We start from the raw sequence: 19732 nt of genomic DNA, 5'->3' as shown, positions 1-19732 counted from the left end.
CATCATTCTTGACAACTGGCCGTGCTGGCTGGGACTGGTGGGAGTTACGGTTCCAAAAACGTCTCAGGCCTAGCTCTCATAAACAGTGGTTGAGACGGAAAATCTGTGTATGGACTGTGCCACTTCAGACTGTGGGTGGGAGCGGGCATGACTGAATGCTTCTCCATAAACCCCCCACTCAGTACACCTAAAAGATTAGCTTCAGGGTGAAATCCTGTAACCAAGCCTCCTCCCTAACTTGCTAGACTTCTGTATGTAGCAATGCTTATTTTGTGGACAGCCTAGGTGAGGGGATGTAGCTCATAGAGTGCACTGCACCTCCAGCTAAAGAAGGTGGCCCTCCAGAGAGCAAGTCACTTTGCTTTCCTACCACTTCCTTCTCTGTCGTGAGAGACAGAGACAGAGAGATTGAGGGGAAGCCCCTCCTCCTCCTAGTCAAAGTTCAGGTTCTGCCTATCTAGCTTCGGCCAAGGGACCTTCCACACAACCTTGCTGCCCTCTTGCCCTCAAGAGGAGAATATATTTTCTTTGAGTGTTCATCATGACGAATGAGAAGAATGGTAAGATTTGAAATATGTTGCTAGCACATACAGTAGGGCCCTGCTTGTCAGCGTTCTGCTAATACGGTGGCGCCAGTGGGGCAACCAGCTGGAGCACGGGGAGCTCCAGCCACCACACTCCGGCTGACAGCTATCAGCTGGAGCGCACGAGCTCCCCGTGCTCCAGCTGATCCCTGTCAGGTGTAGGGCGGGGAGCTCTCACGCTACAGCTGATCCCTGTCAGCTGGAGCATGGTGGCTGGAGCTCCCTGCGCTACAGCACTAAAGCTGAGTAGGACCCCACTTTCCAGTGGTTTTCGCTTTTCGGCAGGGGCCTGGAATGGAACCTGCCATATGAGTGGGGCCCTACTGTATAACACTTAACACACTGCCCAGTAAGGTACAGAAGTCACTTTAATGACCTCAGTCCGCCTGCCTGCCTGGGTTGTGGGGATGCTGGATAGTCAAGCCCATAAGCTATAGGGTTCACTATGCAGAGGCCTTCTGAAAAAGATTTGAGAGACTTGCTTCTTACTGAAATTTTCCAGCAGCAGTTAATAGCTAGCTGTGCAACTGGAATGAGCAACCTACATAAATATGGGGCAAAGAATACAAATATATAATCTGTACAGATCTTCCTACTAGACAGTTAATGAAAATTTTAATGAAATTTTAAAGCCTGCATACACCCTGTACATGTTATCAGTACTTTAGACTTTCCATAAATCAAATTACAAAGTGTATTCTAAACATTGTTTTCCAAAACATTCTATTAAAACCACAGGTCACTACAATAAATCTACCAACTAAGGGAGTACTGCACCACAGAAATATAGTTTGATTTTAATTTCCATTCATTTGCTGGGTCAGTCTGACACTAGTAAAGTCTGGTAAATCCTGTTCTATAGGTGCAAAAGGAAAAGGATTTAACAGACTCTTGGTACAGCATAAACATGCTGCAGCACTGTTTGTAATACTAAAAAACCTTTTCCCAATATTTGTTTGTTGCTAGTTACCTTTCCCAAAATATTTGAATGTCTTAGCAGAAAATTATTTACCCAGTCTGCATACTTAAAATGCATACGTATGTATTATTTTGTTAAAGAGGAATTTGTTCTTAATGCCATAGATCTCATCACACCATATCCATTCACAGGGACCAAGCATGTGTTCTGAACTCTGGAGGTCATTTTGATTAATCTCCAGAACATTCTATAAACCAAAATGTATATACATTTAGACTGTACAGTGGGGGTCAGCAACTGGAAGCTCTTGCTCAAATTAAGGCCTCCCTCCTTCCCCACAAAGGGTGGCAACTAAGCTCCTGGCTGCCGACCTAGAGGCACAATAGTGGTGCAAGTGGTTTCAGAGGAAGCAGAACTTGATGGCAAGCCACTTGCATGGGTGGAAGGGTGAGACACTGGTCTACCATCTTTCATTCCCTTATCAAAATCGTCCTACAGGAAACCTAGTTGCTGATCAGGGCTGTACAGTGTTTCTCATGTATTAACTGTAATCTTCTACAGACAACATATTTCCAAAATCTACATTAAAATTATATATACTTCTAATGATACAGCTATTTGTATGAAACGTCTCACAAGGGCTTTGGGTTTTTTCACTAGTTATCTAGCAATCATTTATTTCTGTATTTACTAAATGGCTAAGTTTTAGTATGCCGACTAGAAAAGCACATTTGAAGAAAAATCTAGTATGTGCAAATACATCTGGTACATTTGCCTGCTCAATGGATATGGAATCAAGGATCTGTTTTGGTTACAAAGTTCAATCATTTGTTTTAATAAAAGTAATCTTAAAGCACGCCTGGTACCTAGTAAATAAAATCAAAGACCTGTTAAGAACTGCAGTGAAGAGTTTGTTCTTTACAGATTGCAGCAAGTCTGAGTTGAGGAGGTTCTGACAGATGCAAAATGTACACCTGTTGCAGGTGCACATACAGCGTAACCGGGCATGGCTGCGAAAACACACAGAAGGACAGGAGTTGAGATCTCAGGCAGAAACCAGGGCTGAGCCAACACCAAGAGTAGTGGGGATAAAATTGGTTACATTCTGGGGAAAAGCGAGGCAAGGGTAGGCTAAAGTTGCGCAGATTTCCAGAAGGAGAATATTTTAGAAAAATGCAATGCGCTGATATGCCTGCATCCCCAATGAGACGGGGGGGGGTTAAACTTTTAATTTATATTCAGCTTAGAAAGAGAAGCAGAATGGAATATGCTCTTGCATAGCAAGAGGCAACTCTTCCATAATCCATAGAAAAAATGGAATTTAGCTGCATTCTCCTATTTCTGAAACTGAACAACTTCATTAAGTGACAGCTACCCTTACCTCTTCCATCCCAACCAACACACACATGCTTAAGAATCAAGGAAAGAGAAAGGGAAGGTAAGAAAGTCAAATACACTATTGCATATATTTCTCAAAATATTTGAATATTCCAGGTGGGCAGGAAAAAACAAGTCTGAACTTAGATGTCTCTTTTCTAAATCTGGACCTCCTGGTGGGAGAAAATAAATTTACCTCCATTGAACATCCGGCAGCCATAACCTTGCAGCACTGATACTTGCACCTGCAGGAGTGTCCCATGCTCCAAGAGAGCACAGGAACATTACAAGTGGCTTTAAAAAATTAAACCCGTTATCCACAAATCAATCACTAACTATTTACTGCAAGAGCTAGAAATGGAAAGTCCACGTTCAAAGGCATTAATACCTTTGATTACCAGATATGAGGATAGGTAAAGTTATGCATCTACACAATTGTCCTTCACATAATAACAACAAAAAGGCCCTTTTCTAGTGCAGCTCTAGATTGCACCGAGTATGAGATATTGTAGTATACTGAATCTGTCATTTTAAGTGATGTCTAACCCAACAACACAGAAAAGGTTAGACCTACCAAACACAAAGGCTGCAGACTGAGCTTGTTTGGCAACAGAGCAAGATGCTTAGTGAGAGACAGCAACCTTCAGAAACATTAAATCTCTTGCCTGACAAACATCTACATGAAACATAGGATATCTATTAAATTTGAGTAGTAACAAGTGTGGTCCAAAAGAGAGATAAATAAGCAAGAGAACTGTCATGTGGCACAATTCTATGGTGCTGCTAGAGAAAGTGATATGATGGAAGGATCACAGAAAATTATGACTGTTTTAACAATGACTGCAGGTCAGTTTCCTTTAGCAAAGTTATAGATTGAAACTTTCCTGAAGGCATCTCATTTTTCACATCCATATCTACCTTACTATAGAGCTTACCATTGCTGTAATGAATCTTATAACTAGGATTTGTGTCGTATTACTTAGAGGAGTGTGACTATTTAAAAAGGGAATACTAAAGAACAGATTTGAGTGGTTCTGCTTCCAGCTTGCCAGGGGCTCCAATTCAGAAAGGAACTGGAATGGTCATGGGGGAGCAGCAGCAGCAGGAGCAGCTGCCCTTGCTCTAGTCCCCTAAGCTGAAAAAGCGTGGGTGGTATTCAATGGTAGTCTTCAGAGTAGATCCATGGAGTTAACAGACATGACTAATTTAGGTTCATTAATTTCAGTGGATCTACTCTGAGAAGGACTTAGTTGAATACAACCTTGTGCTTCCTAGCTAACAAGTCCCTGCTCTGTCCAATATGCGTACCAGTGTCTACCTCACCCCCCCAAATTAAGCAATGTTTAAACTCTAGCAGTACTTTAGAAACATGCTGCTCCCACTCATCACTGTGAAAAAATGTAACTAGTACACAATCAGGATCCGAAGAACTCGTTTACATATGCCTAAGGGCTTGGTTATGTCCAGTAGAACTCCTGACATTTTCTTTAAACAGCAGACCAGCATGTCAAATCTCAAATGCCATTTGCAAGTCCACTCCATTTTGGAAGTGTTTTGTCATGTGGCAAAGAGAGCTGCTATTGAACCCAGATCCACGCTGGACACATAGAATTAGCTTTGTGGTCCTTTAGATCTTGGCCCAGATGTATAAAGGCATATTAAGGAAATGTGCACATACGGGCTAATACAATACACTGATAAAGCAGATCCCATCATTAGAGCCAAATAAGTCTACATTTGTAGTCTGGAAATTAGGCTCTTCTCCATTTGTGAAAAGGTACAATTAGTATAAGTGACTACAAAAAATGTTTCATCTGAAAGCTTTCTGTTTTGTCCCCCACCCCCTCGCCATGTAAGTATACCTGTTTACCCAGTAAATGAGGGTCCAGTCTCCTTGGAACATGCTCACAACTCTTTGTTAATGAATGAGTAATGACAATGAGCGATGCAATGAATGCAGTCATGGAGAGAACAGAACCCCACATCTTTAAGCTAGATTTGATTCTGCAATGTATCCAGACAAACTTATTTCTCAAAAGCACCTTATGTGCAATAGCTGGCACACAAGAGCTTTCTGCAGTTAATTTAAGATACTTGGTATTTCTCTGCCAATTTAGTGTTAACCTTCTTTGTTTAGTTGCATCACTAACATCTCCTTCTGTTGCTAAACACTAATTTCAGTGAGGCACAGAGTTCCATCCTTATGGCAACAACCACATGAAACTTGTCATGATCCATGCAGATATGAATAGTAGGATACTTACGGATACATGGCCATCGTTGTCAACTTAACAAAGATGTCCTTACTCGGTACATCAACAGTGTTACAAGAAAAGGCTTGTGGTGGAGGCATTTTGTGTTTTTTGCAGAAGTCAGCTGGGGAAATGCTATACTCTTGCCTTACTTCATGAAGGTCTGACTTGGCAGCGATCACTAAGCAAGGTATCCTGCTATCCATGAAGTGTTGCTACACATTTAAACAAACAAAAAGCAAAAAATATAAGATGTATACCATCAGGGGAAATTCATAGAACCTACTCCACATGTGAGCCCCAAAGGCCTTTAGACATGTTTTTCTTCAGTCTCCCCGCCAGCCACCACCGCCTCAATACAGCATGGCAAGACTACTTTTGTAACTGAAGAGGGCTCAGAAGTAGTTTGCAGTATGACCTGGGGGTTCAGCTGTTCAAAGGACAGGCAAAAACTGCACTGGATTAGTACAAATTTAAGTGACTCTTTGAATCTTGGCCAGTTGATGTGCTCATTTGGCAAAATTATTTACCCAGAACTAATTCCCACCAAGTTCAACCTTACTTGTATCTCTGCAAGTATTCTTAGGATTGCAGCCCTAAAGTTAGTTGCGGCACCTTATCACTTTTTTTAAGCACACAAAGAACTTCAAACTCAGTTTCTTGAACACACACGATATAATATATATTTATTTTATGTTTCACTGAAGTCAATGCATACGCTCCAATCAGAATAGTGAAGGTGTCAAGGTCAAAGGCTAGCACAATAAAGTTTATGACTGACTGACTGCCAGTACAGTGGAGAAGTCTCAAATCATTGGGCATATGAACATGTAACCAGAAGCATCAGATTTGGGACAATTTAGCCTACATCTAGTTCTCAGTACCAAGTTCAGTACTGTCAGTCAAATCTTGCCGTGAGCTTTTTTTTCATCTTGAAGTTCCAGTGAACAGTATTTCAGATGTTCAAAAACAGACTTTCTGAGATGTTTGAAGTCACAAGAAAATATTTGGTAGGAAAATGTTGTGCATGGTGCCTGAAATCTCTTTAATTTTATGATAAAAGTTTCATGTGCAAATTAAAATGCCACACCGGACTTCCATGTGGGATGTCCCTGAATACTATAAATCACTGTGTTAACACTTGCCAAACAAAGTAGTCAATAAGAGCTTCCTAGAGCATCCACACAGCATGTTATACATATGAAGGAGAATCACACAAGATAAATCTACATGCAGAATTTGTGCAAATTCCTTTGCAAAAGTTATTTCTGTGTCGAAATTCTGTTGTGTATGAAGCAGGCTTAAGAAAAAGCTTATCATGCTTCTCTTTTCAGGGTACAGGTGAGAATCATAGGATCTCAAAATGTAATCTAGATATTTAGTATAAGATACATGTATGATATACAAACCTTAAAAATCCTGGCACAGTATTCAAAGGATTTGGGATTGCTGACATCATACACTAGGCACACAGCATCACACATGATTTCAGCATCACATAAGAAGTCAGATTCGCAAACATTATGCAACTGAAGAAAAAATGAGTTTTTTAACTTATGAAATATATTTTACATGCATCAAGTATACTTCTTTGCTTTCACATTCAGCTTTGCTTTTTGTACTTTTAAGTGCACAATAAATGCAATCAATGTGGATGTAGACAGTATGCACAACCAGAGATAGGGCACTCTTTACCAGAGATAGGGCGATTGGGAGATTTCTTTGAGTGCATCTCTCTCTGTATGTGTATGCATAGGCATACAGATATAAGTCCACCTGTGAAATGCTATATTCCAAATCTAATTTGGCTCTAATCAAAGCCATAAATCGCTACATGAAAAACAAGCCTCATGACAGAAAGCAGTTTCAACTTCTAATGAGCAAGAAATTTCACAATATGTCATTACGCACTGTAAGATTTTAGGGTGTCAGAAGTAAACACTGCACAGTTTTTTGCAGATTCTCAATGGATTGCAAAGCTTTAATTTAATACCAGTGATACTCTAAAAACAGTCATATAAGAGAAATGATTCATATTCATATGTCAATATACTGATATGGTCTTACCAATAAGTATTTTTCTTGTCCATACACATAAACTGTATTAATTGCATAATAAGATTTGTGATCTGGACGTATATGTTTCTGTCTCTGAAAGCATAAAAAACTTCAATTATAAAAGCAAACACTTTCCTCCTCATGAACTACATCCAGCAAGCTAATTTAAGCTTAATCAGATCATAACACATGCTAGATTAACAATAAATCAGGAGTCTCCCAGCAGAAGATTGCATTAAATATATATACAAATCACAGAGAGAAATCACACCTGTTGTGCCCCTTCCTGCTCTTCTCATTTCTGCAAGGAAATGAACCACAAACCCTGGCTTCTTGTTACATCCAAACCAGGAATAGCAATTTATTTCACTCCCAACAAATCACAATCTGTAGCCAAGGTTTGCTCATTTCACTTCCAACAACCATAATCTGTAGCCAAGAATTGTTCTTGGCTTACTGGTAGTGATTTGTTTGGAGGAAAACAAACCAAAATCCCTGATCTGGATGTAACATTGTGCCAGCCATCTAACTTTGTCTCTCCTCTACTCGCACTGGGAGGAAAGAAACAGTCCAGGGAAGCATGTCCATCGCAAAACATTAGCTATGGTGTAATGCAATGTGTGGAATAGCCCATTGTATGAAAGAGTTCAACATCTATAATCTATAAACTTTTCCTTGGATAGAAGCATATTCCTCTTCCAGTTCATGATCAGAATGGAACTACAACAGCAGATTCTTTTGGCCTTTAAACACTGGCAATGTGATGCACACAACCACAGTAGCCCGGCAACACTCCTTCTCTGAACCAGATGGGCCCCTCAGGGAGCAGATGCAGCTTTTTCTCCTGGCCATAAAGGGCTCAGAGCAACAGCACTCCAGTGCTCTTTCCAAACTTGGAGAATAAGCACTACAGAGCTATTGCAGACACCTCTCATAGCCTAAGAGAGGCAGCCTCAGTAGTGCCCAGTTCTCCATCTTCACAGAAAGAGGTGGCTGAAAAATGGAGAAGCAACGAAAGAGAAGCAGCAAAAGACCGGGGAAATGATTGTAAGAACGTATTTGCAAGGCTACTGTAGTAGTGATAGTCAACTGCTGTCAACAGGCTATTTCTTCCTAACCACAATACTGTGTTAGTGTCACAGTTACTCTTGTGAATAAATAGGAGGATTCTTACCATGAGGTTTCTTCCAAGCAGTGCCTGGAGGACTCCACTTTTCCCAGAGCCTTTCAATCCAATTAGATTGCACCTGAACACGTTCCTTTGAGTCTGTTTTTTCTGCAAGTCAATCTTTTTATCTCTAGTTACTTTAAAAAAAAAAGAGAGGAAAAAATTCACACAGATATACATACACAGGAATAATATGTATTTTAACAATGCCCACTGTAAGAACAGAATCAGAGTAATTTCACTGGTTTGGGATCCAGAGGTGCCTGGATTGGAACTCCACTAATTGAATGCTTCTGCCCCCATGAAAATCTGTTGGGGGGGGTCAGGAACAGTGTAGGAAGTGGTTCTGAGGGCTGCAGAAAATATTGGCAAGAAAAATGCTCCTCCCCTTCCATCCCCATTGGATCAGAATCACTTCTGTAAAGGGAAGGGGTTCTTCTGCTCACTGATCTTATTGTTATAGATTTAACAGCCAACTACATTATAACCAAAGCCTGTCTGGGTGGTGCACTTGGTCACAATTTTAAGTAGAGAAATATAAGTTCTTCAGAACTTTTCTGATAACTTTCTTGAGTCTCCTGTCTCTGTGCTTTAAAGTGACAGTTGGAACCTTTGTCTCCTTTTGAGTATTCCACCATACAAGTACCCTGGATGGAGCTGGTCAGCAAAGGGGACAGAGAGATTGGCACAAGGTGGTTCAAGTGATTAGTGCTGGTTTGGACCGTATAACTGCCAACCACTGGCCTACTCCATCAGGGAAAAGGATCGAAGAATCAAGGCCAATGCTTTTTAACTAGAAGCCTGCAGCCCAATAATTGGTTGGTTCATTCAAGTGTCAGTACACATGTGAAATCCAGTACCCTCTCCACTACCTCTTCATTGCCCCAACTGCTGACTTTGAAGATTGCAAGGTCACAATGCCGCCATTATGGTCAAAACAACAGTTGGCAGAAATCTCCTGTTTATCACTCATAAAGGCAAATGGCCATCTTAAGAACCTAGACCTGGCAATTCTTTGCCCTCTTGGCTCACTAGCCAACTGTAAAAACTTTTTGTGCTGAACCAGGTCTCCCTGCCAGCAAGCTGGGGGGGAAAACATTGCGGTGTCATCATATAGCTACCACTCCACAAGTGACAGCCGATGAAGTGGAGCTGGGGGCAGGTAGAAGATGGATGGGGCACAGTCATGTGATTTTCCAACTACACATTATTGGACAGATGCAAGAGGAGATGGAGACTGGCAATTCTTGCGTGTCCCCCCCCCCATGACATGTAGCTAAAGTCTCTGCTTCATATGTGTATCATTCTACGGCTTGCTCTGCCCTTTTCCTTCGGCCACCCTGCCCTTGATGTTCCACATCCTCAGTTGAAGGGGAAAAGGTTTGCTTTCTTAAAAAAAAGTCTTCCAAAACAGGAACACCACCTGCAATTCCTGATGTTACCTGTAATCGCTGATGCCTGGGATTCCTGTTCGGTCAATATAGAATATCCTAAATAGCCCAAATACTCAAGGCAGCGCTGTACATCCAAGTAAGTAGTTAGCCTGGTAAAGAAAATGAGTATATTTCTAAGTTGTCAACATTCTTTGGAGCCCAGATTTCCATAATAGGGCACTTAAGTCTTACATTTAAATGCGAACTACAAGCATATAGATTTACAAAGACATGTAGAGAAACCAAGGTAAGTGACAAGATTTATCATTTTGCATCCCGTTATCTAAAAAAAAATCAAGGAAAAGATATACCAGAGAAGGACATTCATTATCTCTACAGACAGCAAAGCCATCTAATTCCACTTCTAGTCACAATTACATCCCTCTTGGACAAGCTGCTTGCTGCATCACATATGTGCAGCAAGCTTTCTCAAGCAAGCTCACAGTAGTAAGGAAAGAAACATCTTAAATATTTTTCTGGGAGACTTGCTAACTTTCAATTATGGCAGAATCACTGGTGAACTTTTTCCTGGACTGAAGATACATGGTTGCATGCTTGCCTCTCCTAAAAACTCCTTACATACAGGGAGGTGAGAGGCTGAAATCTTTCCAGATGTGCCTGTTCTCAGCATATAAGGAGCTGTTTTTGGCAAGGTGGGGGAGCCTTCAGTCATGTGGGATCCTTTTACCTGCAGCAGGAAATAGGTCAGTCCAAGAAAAGCATAACCAGATTATTGTATAAACTGGCTTTGAACTATTCAAAATCAGAGCAGACTTTGTCGTATCACTTTGCACTTTTAACTGTGAATTGATTGTAAGGAGTTTTTCCTCCCCATCTTCACTCCCCAAACACTGGCAGCCCTGTCAAAAATGAATACAGGAGATTTGCAGTTTATGTAAGCGTTGCACTTACGTCCACTGAGAGAGAAATCCTTGGTATGTTATCCATCCCCTTTCATTTGTACAAACAGTATTGTTGACATCTGGTCCCCATGGCATATAAGGGAAGATTTTGAACAAATCCTTGAGTTCCTCAGGAGATAAAGCACAATCTCGGTCCTGAAGACAGATTTGGGAAATTTCCATTTTTTTGTAACCACATTTACTCATATTTAGAAAACTATTTTATTTGAGAAAGGAATATGGGTTTGCAGTAACAAAAGTGAATGTTAAACGTTAAAAACAGCAAATAGTTAACTTTATTTTATGTCAGTTGAACAACTCCCAATAACGCCCTTGTTTTTCCATAATTATTTAAACGTGGTCTCTATTGGCTTAGATCGTGACCTTATGGGAGAGGGGAAAATGTTATGTAATATAGTCATTTGACCTGTGAGCCCTTGAAATAGGCAACAAATCAAAATTAATTAAATATTTAAGGTATACAAGATTTTTCTAGGTCTTAAAGGGTACTCTCCACCCCTACCCACAGTAAAGTTGCTATTAGACAGATGTTTTGAATGTTCCTTATGAAAATGGCCTATAAATCAGATTAAAAGCTTACCAAATCATGCTTATCAAAAATGCTTTGTAGAAACAAATATGCATGGTGATTCAACTCTGTTGTGCAGTCAGAAGGTATTTTTAACCTGGTTAGAGAGAAAACAACATTTTTAAAACATTACACCGGTGTCCCCAAGATAGAAGCCCACAACCAGGACATTAAGAAAATAGTACGGAGGTGGCATACAGCCATTATGGCTATTAGCCATTTATAGCTCTATCCTACATATGTGGCCATACAGAGAAGGTTGTATTCAACTAGGTCCTACACCCACTGAAATTAATGAACCCAAGTTAGTCATGGTCATTCATTTCAATGGGTCTCCTCTGAGCAGGATTTAATTGACTACAACCCTGACTATTTATTGGATAATATACTGCCTTTTTGCCAAGGTACCTATGGTGGTTTACAATTCTACAATTCTACAATTCACATACACAAGAGGTTAAGACTTTTAATTATGAAGGCAATGTATGACCCACTAAAATTAAGTGCTTTAAAATCCAGCTTGCATCACTGGAAAAGAATAAGCACATTCTATAAGCTTCATGGTTGAATAGGGAGTGGGCACCCAGATCTTTCTGGTCGCTATGTCACATTGGTTTCATCGAGATCAAGTTGGGGGGTAGGGGAGCAGGAACCTAAATTTACTTCTGAATCTCATTTCTGAAAAATGTAGTCACCCAGCAAATATCCAATTACCACTTGCTCATTTTACAAGTTAAGAATCTGATTGAGGAGGGTAAGGGTTCCCCAAAATGGGCCAATCTGGAGCCATTTCATGACAAGAACAAATCCGTTTAAGGATACATCAAAAATCTAGACTACAGGTTCTTGATATTTATGTTATTATGAAGGATAGAAATATCCCAGAATTACCTGGCTGGCCATTCCTGAAAACAATATTGGACTAGATTATTTTTGGTCCAGTTCAGCAGAGCTTTTATGTTTTAGAAACTCTGCATCTAAAGTTATTTTGCACTCTAAGGAATCTACCTTTCATAGGCATACAGCATAAACAATATGTATTTAGAATTAAATAAAAGTAAAAACTATTGATACCTACAAAGGAAACAAATACTCCGGCGTAAGCTCTAGGTCATCATCATATCCAAAACGTCGCAATACTGTCCACGTTGTTTCATGTCTCCCTCGCTGAATAAAAAGTGTGTGTAGAAAAAGAAAGCCTGAAAAGAGAAACTTCTTAAATTGGTAGACTTGGTCACACAGCAGTGACAGGTGATGCAATATTTAGATGATGGACTCAGTAAGAAAAAGAGCGAGTAAATGATTTCAGAGTAAAATCTCAAACAAAAAATCTCGTTCCTGTAAAAACTGCTGCATGCAGGAGGCAGTTTCCCAAGTCGTAATTCTAGAGTCAACACACTGAAAACTGTCTCCACTTCCAAGAAAAAAGATAATTGCCACTCCTCCAGCTCATCATCTGGAGGCAGGTAGTATAATATAGCCTTAAAGAAAGTGCTCTAGGTACTTTTGCATCTTCATTTCAGTTCTGAAAATATCCCAACAGGCAAGCAAATCCCCAGATGGAAAGAAGTTGCCATTATGGAGTAACAAACTCTGTAGACAAATGCTTGATCTACATGCTCAATAGACAAGACAACTCAAAGCACCCATAACATAATCTGTTTCTCACCTCAGTGTATCACACTTAAAACCATGTAGTTGAGTTTGGCTTCTAAAATACTAAGAGTAAACCAAATAATGCATCTTGCTGTAATCTGCCAGTTATCAGCAGGCCCTATCCCACCTTCATATTTTAATGAAGAGGAATGTATAATTTACCCTTTAATGTTAATCCATTATCTGCAACGCCATCACTTAGATTTTTCCGGACTACATTCTTTACATCTTCCAGTGCTTGAGGTGCCAATGGTGTGTTGAAACAAATTCGCTAAAAAAGGAATATTAAGAATATTTCAAGCCAAGACTTGGTGCCACAGATCCGTTGGCTCCACATATCCCCTGGAATATTTCATCGCAGCCCATGATCTCATGTTAGAATCCAGCTTTCATAGCAACACCTCAGTAAGCTACTAGGATCCCACAGTAGCAGAATATATTTGAAAACATAGTGACAATGACATCAACAAGTTCAGAAATAAGATCAGTTTCTAAGCCAGTTTTGTTAGTTAAGCACTTGCTTGCGGGCCATAAAACTATCTGATGACCATGCGTAAACCGTAGCCCTTGGTTTGGATCCAGATTTACGTCCTGCAGGTGGGAGGATCTCCTGAGCTATTATTAAGCAGATGCTCCTGCTGGCAGAGGGGAAGAGATGATATGCCAATTCTCCCCTCCCCTTGTACCATCTCCCACACTGTTCAAGGGGGTCCCCCAACCCTCTGGAACAGTGTGGGAGGTTGTGTTGGGGGCTGCGGGGTAAGAGGGGATCAGGAAAAAGTCTTCTCCCTTCCTCTGCCACTGGGATCCCTCAACTGGATCAAAAGCCCTTCAAGGTCTGAAGAAGCCTTTCCATCTGTGAAAGGCAGTTGGGATCCAATGTACTATGTGTGAGCTTAGAGTGCTGCATGTGAACAGATTCTGCACTACAGCATTCTGATGCTGGTGCACAGTGACTGCACGCTTGCGTCTCTCTCTCTCTCCCTCTCCAGAAAGCTAGAGAGCACTCAGATCAGGCACACCCACAGAGCACTGTTCTTTTCACCCTGCCTCTCCCTAAGAGGGAGGAAGCACCAACATACACAATACGGAGGGCAGCCACAACATGCCACTTTCATGCAGAGGCAACAGAGGCAAAGCCCAGAGTATACAACTATGTTTCCTGAGACACAAAAGCCCAGAATCCCTGTATGATGGCCCCAATTCCAGGTACCCCTCCCCCCTGTGTCACAAGAAAAAGAGAGTGGGCAGAATCCAAAGCGTTGGAGGCTTTTCAGCTCTCCTTTCCTGCCAGAGACCTGCTCTGCCTCCCCAAAGTCCTCCTCCAAGGCTAGGGGATCCTTTGGAGCGGCAGCTCATCCAGCGTAAGGGCCTCCTGTGCACAGAAGTGTTTTCCACTTGTGCAAAGAGGCAGGGAGGCAATGCATTGAAATTCCATTGGGGACCTGGTTGATGCGCTTGCCTTGGGCCTTAGGTGACGAACAGAGGGGGGAAAGCAGCAAGTGACACAAAGAGCAGAGATGTACCTGAAAGAAGTTGAGTTCTGCATCGTTAAGGGTGCCATCATTATCCTGATCTGAAATTCTGAAGATCCGAGTTAGTGCTTTTATACAGGCAGGTTTCATCTACAGATCAAAAGATAGTGAGGAGTTGGAATTACTTTAGTCTGACAACACGCCTTTTCAATAAGGAACCTTGGAAACAGAGATGAGAACAAGGTTCAATGACAGCCATGTAACGCCTCTTCAGCATTAAAACACAGAAGCTCTATAATTTTTAATTTATTTCTACATCCTGCCTTTGGGTTTGTGAAATGTTGATACACCTATATACTGATTAAATAAGAATGAGGATGCTGTTCAATATTTACTCCCAAGAAGACTGTCTTAAAGTCAGGAATTCAGTGAAATGTTTTGACTATCCTAACAATAACATTCAGAAACAGATGTTTAAACAGATCAGGTATCAACTTAGGTGTTGTTGTTTTTCATTTTGGTGCCAGACTAGTCTCATGAGATCTGTCATAGTAAGACTAGAATGCAAGAAAAGATACCTCAAGCCTAAATGGGAAATCCCTCCTTAATTCCAAATATGACATTTTCCTAGCTGAAACTTCAGCCAAATAAAAGCCAAATTTAGCCCCAAAGAGATTATTTTCTTAGTTCTCAGCACATGTTCATCATGGTGAACATGATGGTACTAAGTGAACATGTAGACATGGTGAACATCTTCATCATAGTGAACATGATGGTACTAAAGCATGCATCTACTCTCCAATGATGCTTCAGGGGGAGAGAACTAACTGTACTGTCAACCTGCCAGACCTGAAGTATTTCAACTGAACGTTCAAGTGCCAAGTTTCATACATAATGAGAAATGTATAGCTAAGGAGAGCTTTTCTAGGAAAACTGCCTGACTATGAACTAGAGTGGTAATGAATACAGAGCATAAAGCAATAAGCTATGAACAGTTCCCCTGTTGTCAGTTAAGGTTTTTTATTTACTTGTATAAAATTTGTTAAATATATAGATATACCACTTGGTTGTAAAAAAAATGTGTAAGCAGTTTACAAAAAATTTAAATGATCAATAAAAAACAGAGAAACACAAGTAATTAAAACATTTAAAAGAGAATTGAAATTAACAGTGAACTAAAAAGAAATTAAAACCCATAAGTATCTGTGTGTCTAGGTACGCTTGCCTAAACAAGAATGTTTTAAGCAGGCGCCAAAAAGACTGCAGTGCAGGCACCTGCCTGATATCAACAGGCAGGGAGTTCCAAAATTAGGCAGTGCCACACTAAAATATTGACCCTTACCAGCCCATTTTATACTAACTGTAGCTTTCAAACATGCTTCATAAGGCAGCCCCATGTAGAATGTATTACAGCAGCCCAACCTAGATGGTACTAAGGCATGCATAAATGCAACCAGATCCTATCTCAGCAACAGGGCTACCAGTCTGAGTTGGTAAACAGTGCTCCTGACCACCTGTGCAACTGGGCTCACTGGAGTAGATCTGGACCCAGGAGCATCTCCAAGCTGTGACCCTAATCCTTCAGAGGGATTTCAACTCCACCCAGAAGAAACCAAACACCTAAACTTGAATCAAATTCAGCCACAAACTTTACTCCCGCCTTAACCTGGATTATATTTCAGTTTGTTAGCCAACATCTAGCCCTTCACTGATCCCAAGCACCAATTTATCGATGCCCACTGTCTCCCTGGAATCTGATGGAAAGCAGGAAGTTGTGTACCATCCACATAATGTCAATTGCTCTCCAAATCATCAGATGACATCCCACAGCTATCTAATTTACAAGTTAAAAAAATGAGGGATAGAATGGAACTCTACGGGCCTCTATAAAATGAAGGCAACAGGGTCAAGCAGCAGTCCCCTTGCACCATCTTCTAGGGCAGCCTTTCCCAACCAGTGTGCCTCCAGATGTTGTTGGACTACAACTCCCATCTTCCTGACCATTGGCAATGCTAGCTGAGGCTGATGGAAGTTGTGGTCCAACAACATCTGGAGGCACACTGGTTGGGAAAGGCTGTTCTAGGGCATACCCTCCAGAAAGGAACAGAGTGCTAACAGTCAAATGGCCCTTCTGCTTGCTGCCTGGTATAGGTTATCTACAGGGCCACTAAAGCAGTTTCTGTCCTAAACTGGGCTGAAAATCAGATGGAACAGGATCCAGACAAGCTGGTTTTATTCAGGAGCACCTGGAGATGAGAGGCCATCATCCATTCAAAAACTGATGAGCTTCAGACAGGATGATAACTAAACCTGCAGGGCCTATGGATGGTTTCTTTTTTCGAAGAAGTAGCCTAACCACCCCTTTTTTCAAAGTGTGGGGACAAATCCCTCCTTGAGATGAACCAGGACAGGGAAGTGTCAAGCAAGTAACTGGTAGGCCTCACCCTTCCAGGTATTCTGTTCACATCCTCAGGCTGCACAAATGGAAAGGTATCCATATAAACTGGACAAGCACAGGCCATAGGGATGTCCACACTGACACCTGTTATGTGGAATCTAGATGGGAATGGATATTATCGATCTAATCTGCAAAGTGGTCACCGAGGGGCACTGAGAGCTTTGCACACACTTCCCTCCTTGGGGCCAGCACGCAACAGAGCCTGCACCACTCAGAAAAGCAACACCAGCTTGTAATGTGTAGCTGCAACGGCTCTGGGAAAACCTCCCTTTGCTGAGTAGCCTGTAAAATGGGTTCTAATTAGCATCTGTTCGTATTCATCACAAGTTTTTCTCCACTGCTGCTACATTGTTAATTTATTTCATAATTAATTGTCCTTTCATCACACCTAGTTCTTCAGAAAAAACAAGAAGCCAGACAAACTCTGACAAGTGGAAGAATGCATTTAGGAACAATCGTGTTAACCACCTGGGCCATCTTCCCCCATCTTGGGGATGAACCAAGATTTCAAATGGAACCAGACACAACAGAAGGTAGCTCTCCAAGAGCCGTCAGGAAGCCCTTTGGATCTATCAGTCCCTGGAGGCAGAACATTCTAGCCAATCTTCTGCAGGCTGAGGACCCTCCAGGAGTCTAAACACTATAAAGTAGTGGAACCATCCTGGCAATTCTCCTCTACCCTCAGATCACCTTCATCCTGTCCAGATCAAACACACCAGGAGCAAGCATGACCTACCATGAAATCCTGAGCTGGGCCAGGTAAGGATGGAGGCTGAAACCTCCCAGAACTATCAATCAGGGGTCACCAACTCTGCCAGCTCAGGGAGGAAGACTACTGGGCAGCAAGATTGGCAGTACAACAGAATCTCTAAAACTGGAAGGGCAGCTGTGATGTTCCTACATTAATGTATATATGGTAAGTGTTGGTTGTTTAGAAGATACATGGTAAGTGCAGTGAAAGAGGAGGGGGAGTGAATGGGCAGTAGAATGCTAGATGATTGGCTGAGTGTTTAAAATGGCTGAACGTATAAAAGGAAGAGTGAGAGTGGAATCTGGGGGGAGAAGAGAAAGAGTGGGTTGCTTGGTGGGGTTTGAGAGAGTTGTTTGCCAGGAGAGAGTGGAGAAGGAGGGGGGTGGAGTTCGGATTAGTATTGAGTAAAACCATATGCTTATGTGCCTTAAGAAGAAATCTTGTTAATCTTGTTAGCTTTGTTATCTTTAATAAATACTTAATTTGGTTTACCAAAGGCCTGATCCTTGGCTGGGGTTTCACAGACCAGAAGGGAGGGTAAGGTAATGACCAAGGCTGAAGGGGAACTGTAACAAATGGTGGCAGCGGTGAAGAGAATAACAATACCAGTATTCAGAGTCTCTGGGAATACTAGTATTAGGACGTGACTGGTGGTTGCCTAGCAGGGGGATCTGTTGAGATCTGTGCTAGAGTGGGGAGAGAAAAAATAAAATAAAGGACAGTCCGGACTGGTGGAGTCCCTGGTGGTGCCTAGAGACAGGCAGTAACCACGAGCAGGTAGGAACCTGACAGGGAGAGCCAGGGAAGGGCGTCACACGTGGTGGCAGTAGCGGTGGGATACGAACAACAGAGAATCCAGATACGAATCAAAGAGAATCCCAAAGACACGTGGTGACAAAGGAGACTACGTCACAGGTGGTGGCTGTAGCAGTGAAATACGAATACTAGAGAATCCCTAACAGTGGTGTGGCAAACAGAAATAACAAAACAAGATTTCTTGTGAGAGTGACTGGCAAAGAGTGTGTGGCAAAGAGTGAGTGAACTCAAACACCATGGCTGAATACATAAAAATGAAAAGAGAGGAGCTGGTGGAGAAGTGCATAACATTCAATTTACCTCACGAGGGTAAAGGGGTAGATGAATTGAGGGTAGCACTTATAGGATTTGCAACTGCCCAGCAAAAACAACCTGTCAGGGAAGAGACCCCAGAAGGATATTTAAGCAATCCCGCTTATATAGAGTACTTGAGAGAGAAGTTAAGATGGGAGGCTGAGGAAAAAGACAAGCAGAGGGAGTTGGAAGCTGAGAGATTGAGGATGGAAGCTGATGGGAAAGACAAGCAGAGGGAGTTGGAAGCTGAGAGATTGAGGATGGAAGGTGCAGAGAAGGAAAAACAGAGGGAGTTGGAAATTGAGAGAATGAGATTGGGGTTTGAGGAGAGGGAGAAGCAACGAGCATTGGATGCTGAATTACAAGTAGAAAAGTTAAAATTTGATAGAGAGAAATTTCACTCTGAGGAGACAAGGAAAGACAGAGATGGAGCAAAAATAAAAATTACTCCAAAGGACTTTGCTGTCTATGAGCCTGGTCAAGATCCTCAAATTTACCTCAGCACCTTTGAAAAAGCAGCTCAGTTGTGGGGGCTACCTGAAGATAAATACATGCAGTATTTATCAAACCTGATTAAAGGGGAATTGGCTGAGGTATACCAATATTTCCCCTCAGACAGGCCCGTCACCTATGCTGAATTCAAAGAAGCAGTGTTTAAAAGACTCAGACTGGGGCCTGATTATTTTAGAAAGCTTTTCAGAAACTGCCAGATACAGACAGGGAGGTCTTTCGTGGAGCTGGGGGCAAAACTGATGGACATATTTGGGAAATGGCTGACAAGTGCAAAAGCTCAGTCTGTGGAGGAGGTGAAAAACCTCATGATATTGGATCAATTACACCATCAGTTACCACCAGAAATAAGGCTCCTGGTCAAAGACCGTTCCCCTACAATGGTGCAGGAGGCCGCAGAGATGGCGGATCACTTCGCCTCCAACAGAACTGGCTGGGGGGGGGGGAAACATCAAGAGATTTTAAACCCAGACCATATAACGCTGGCAGA

At 41.7% G+C, this 19732-nt stretch overlaps 1 protein-coding gene across 5 annotated transcripts in view; it reads right to left on the bottom strand.

The window, feature by feature from the left end:
• RHOT1 (ras homolog family member T1) overlaps positions 1-19732 on the bottom strand; it is a 64742-nt gene that overhangs the window by 15977 nt on the left and 29033 nt on the right. For 4 of the 5 annotated variants that reach the window (XM_061615361.1, XM_061615364.1, XM_061615363.1 and 1 more), the window contains exons 9-19: positions 14465-14563; positions 13101-13209; positions 12361-12481; positions 11295-11379; positions 10704-10849; positions 9801-9901; positions 8365-8495; positions 7200-7283; positions 6542-6661; positions 5145-5347; positions 2391-2513 (exon numbers count right to left, since the gene is read on the bottom strand). In XM_061615361.1, coding sequence (XP_061471345.1) covers positions 2391-2513; positions 5145-5347; positions 6542-6661; positions 7200-7283; positions 8365-8495; positions 9801-9901; positions 10704-10849; positions 11295-11379; positions 12361-12481; positions 13101-13209; positions 14465-14563 — 1322 coding nt within the window. The remainder of the gene's footprint in view (positions 1-2390; positions 2514-5144; positions 5348-6541; positions 6662-7199; positions 7284-8364; positions 8496-9800; positions 9902-10703; positions 10850-11294; positions 11380-12360; positions 12482-13100; positions 13210-14464; positions 14564-19732) is intronic. The other variant, XM_061615365.1, reaches the window with a different exon arrangement.

The sequence above is a fragment of the Rhineura floridana genome, chromosome 3, assembly GCF_030035675.1.
Source record: "Rhineura floridana isolate rRhiFlo1 chromosome 3, rRhiFlo1.hap2, whole genome shotgun sequence".
In the NCBI taxonomy this organism is placed as follows: domain Eukaryota; kingdom Metazoa; phylum Chordata; class Lepidosauria; order Squamata; family Rhineuridae; genus Rhineura; species Rhineura floridana.
The sequence above is the reverse complement of the archived record's forward strand: the minus strand, read 5'-3'. Positions and strand labels throughout refer to the sequence as shown.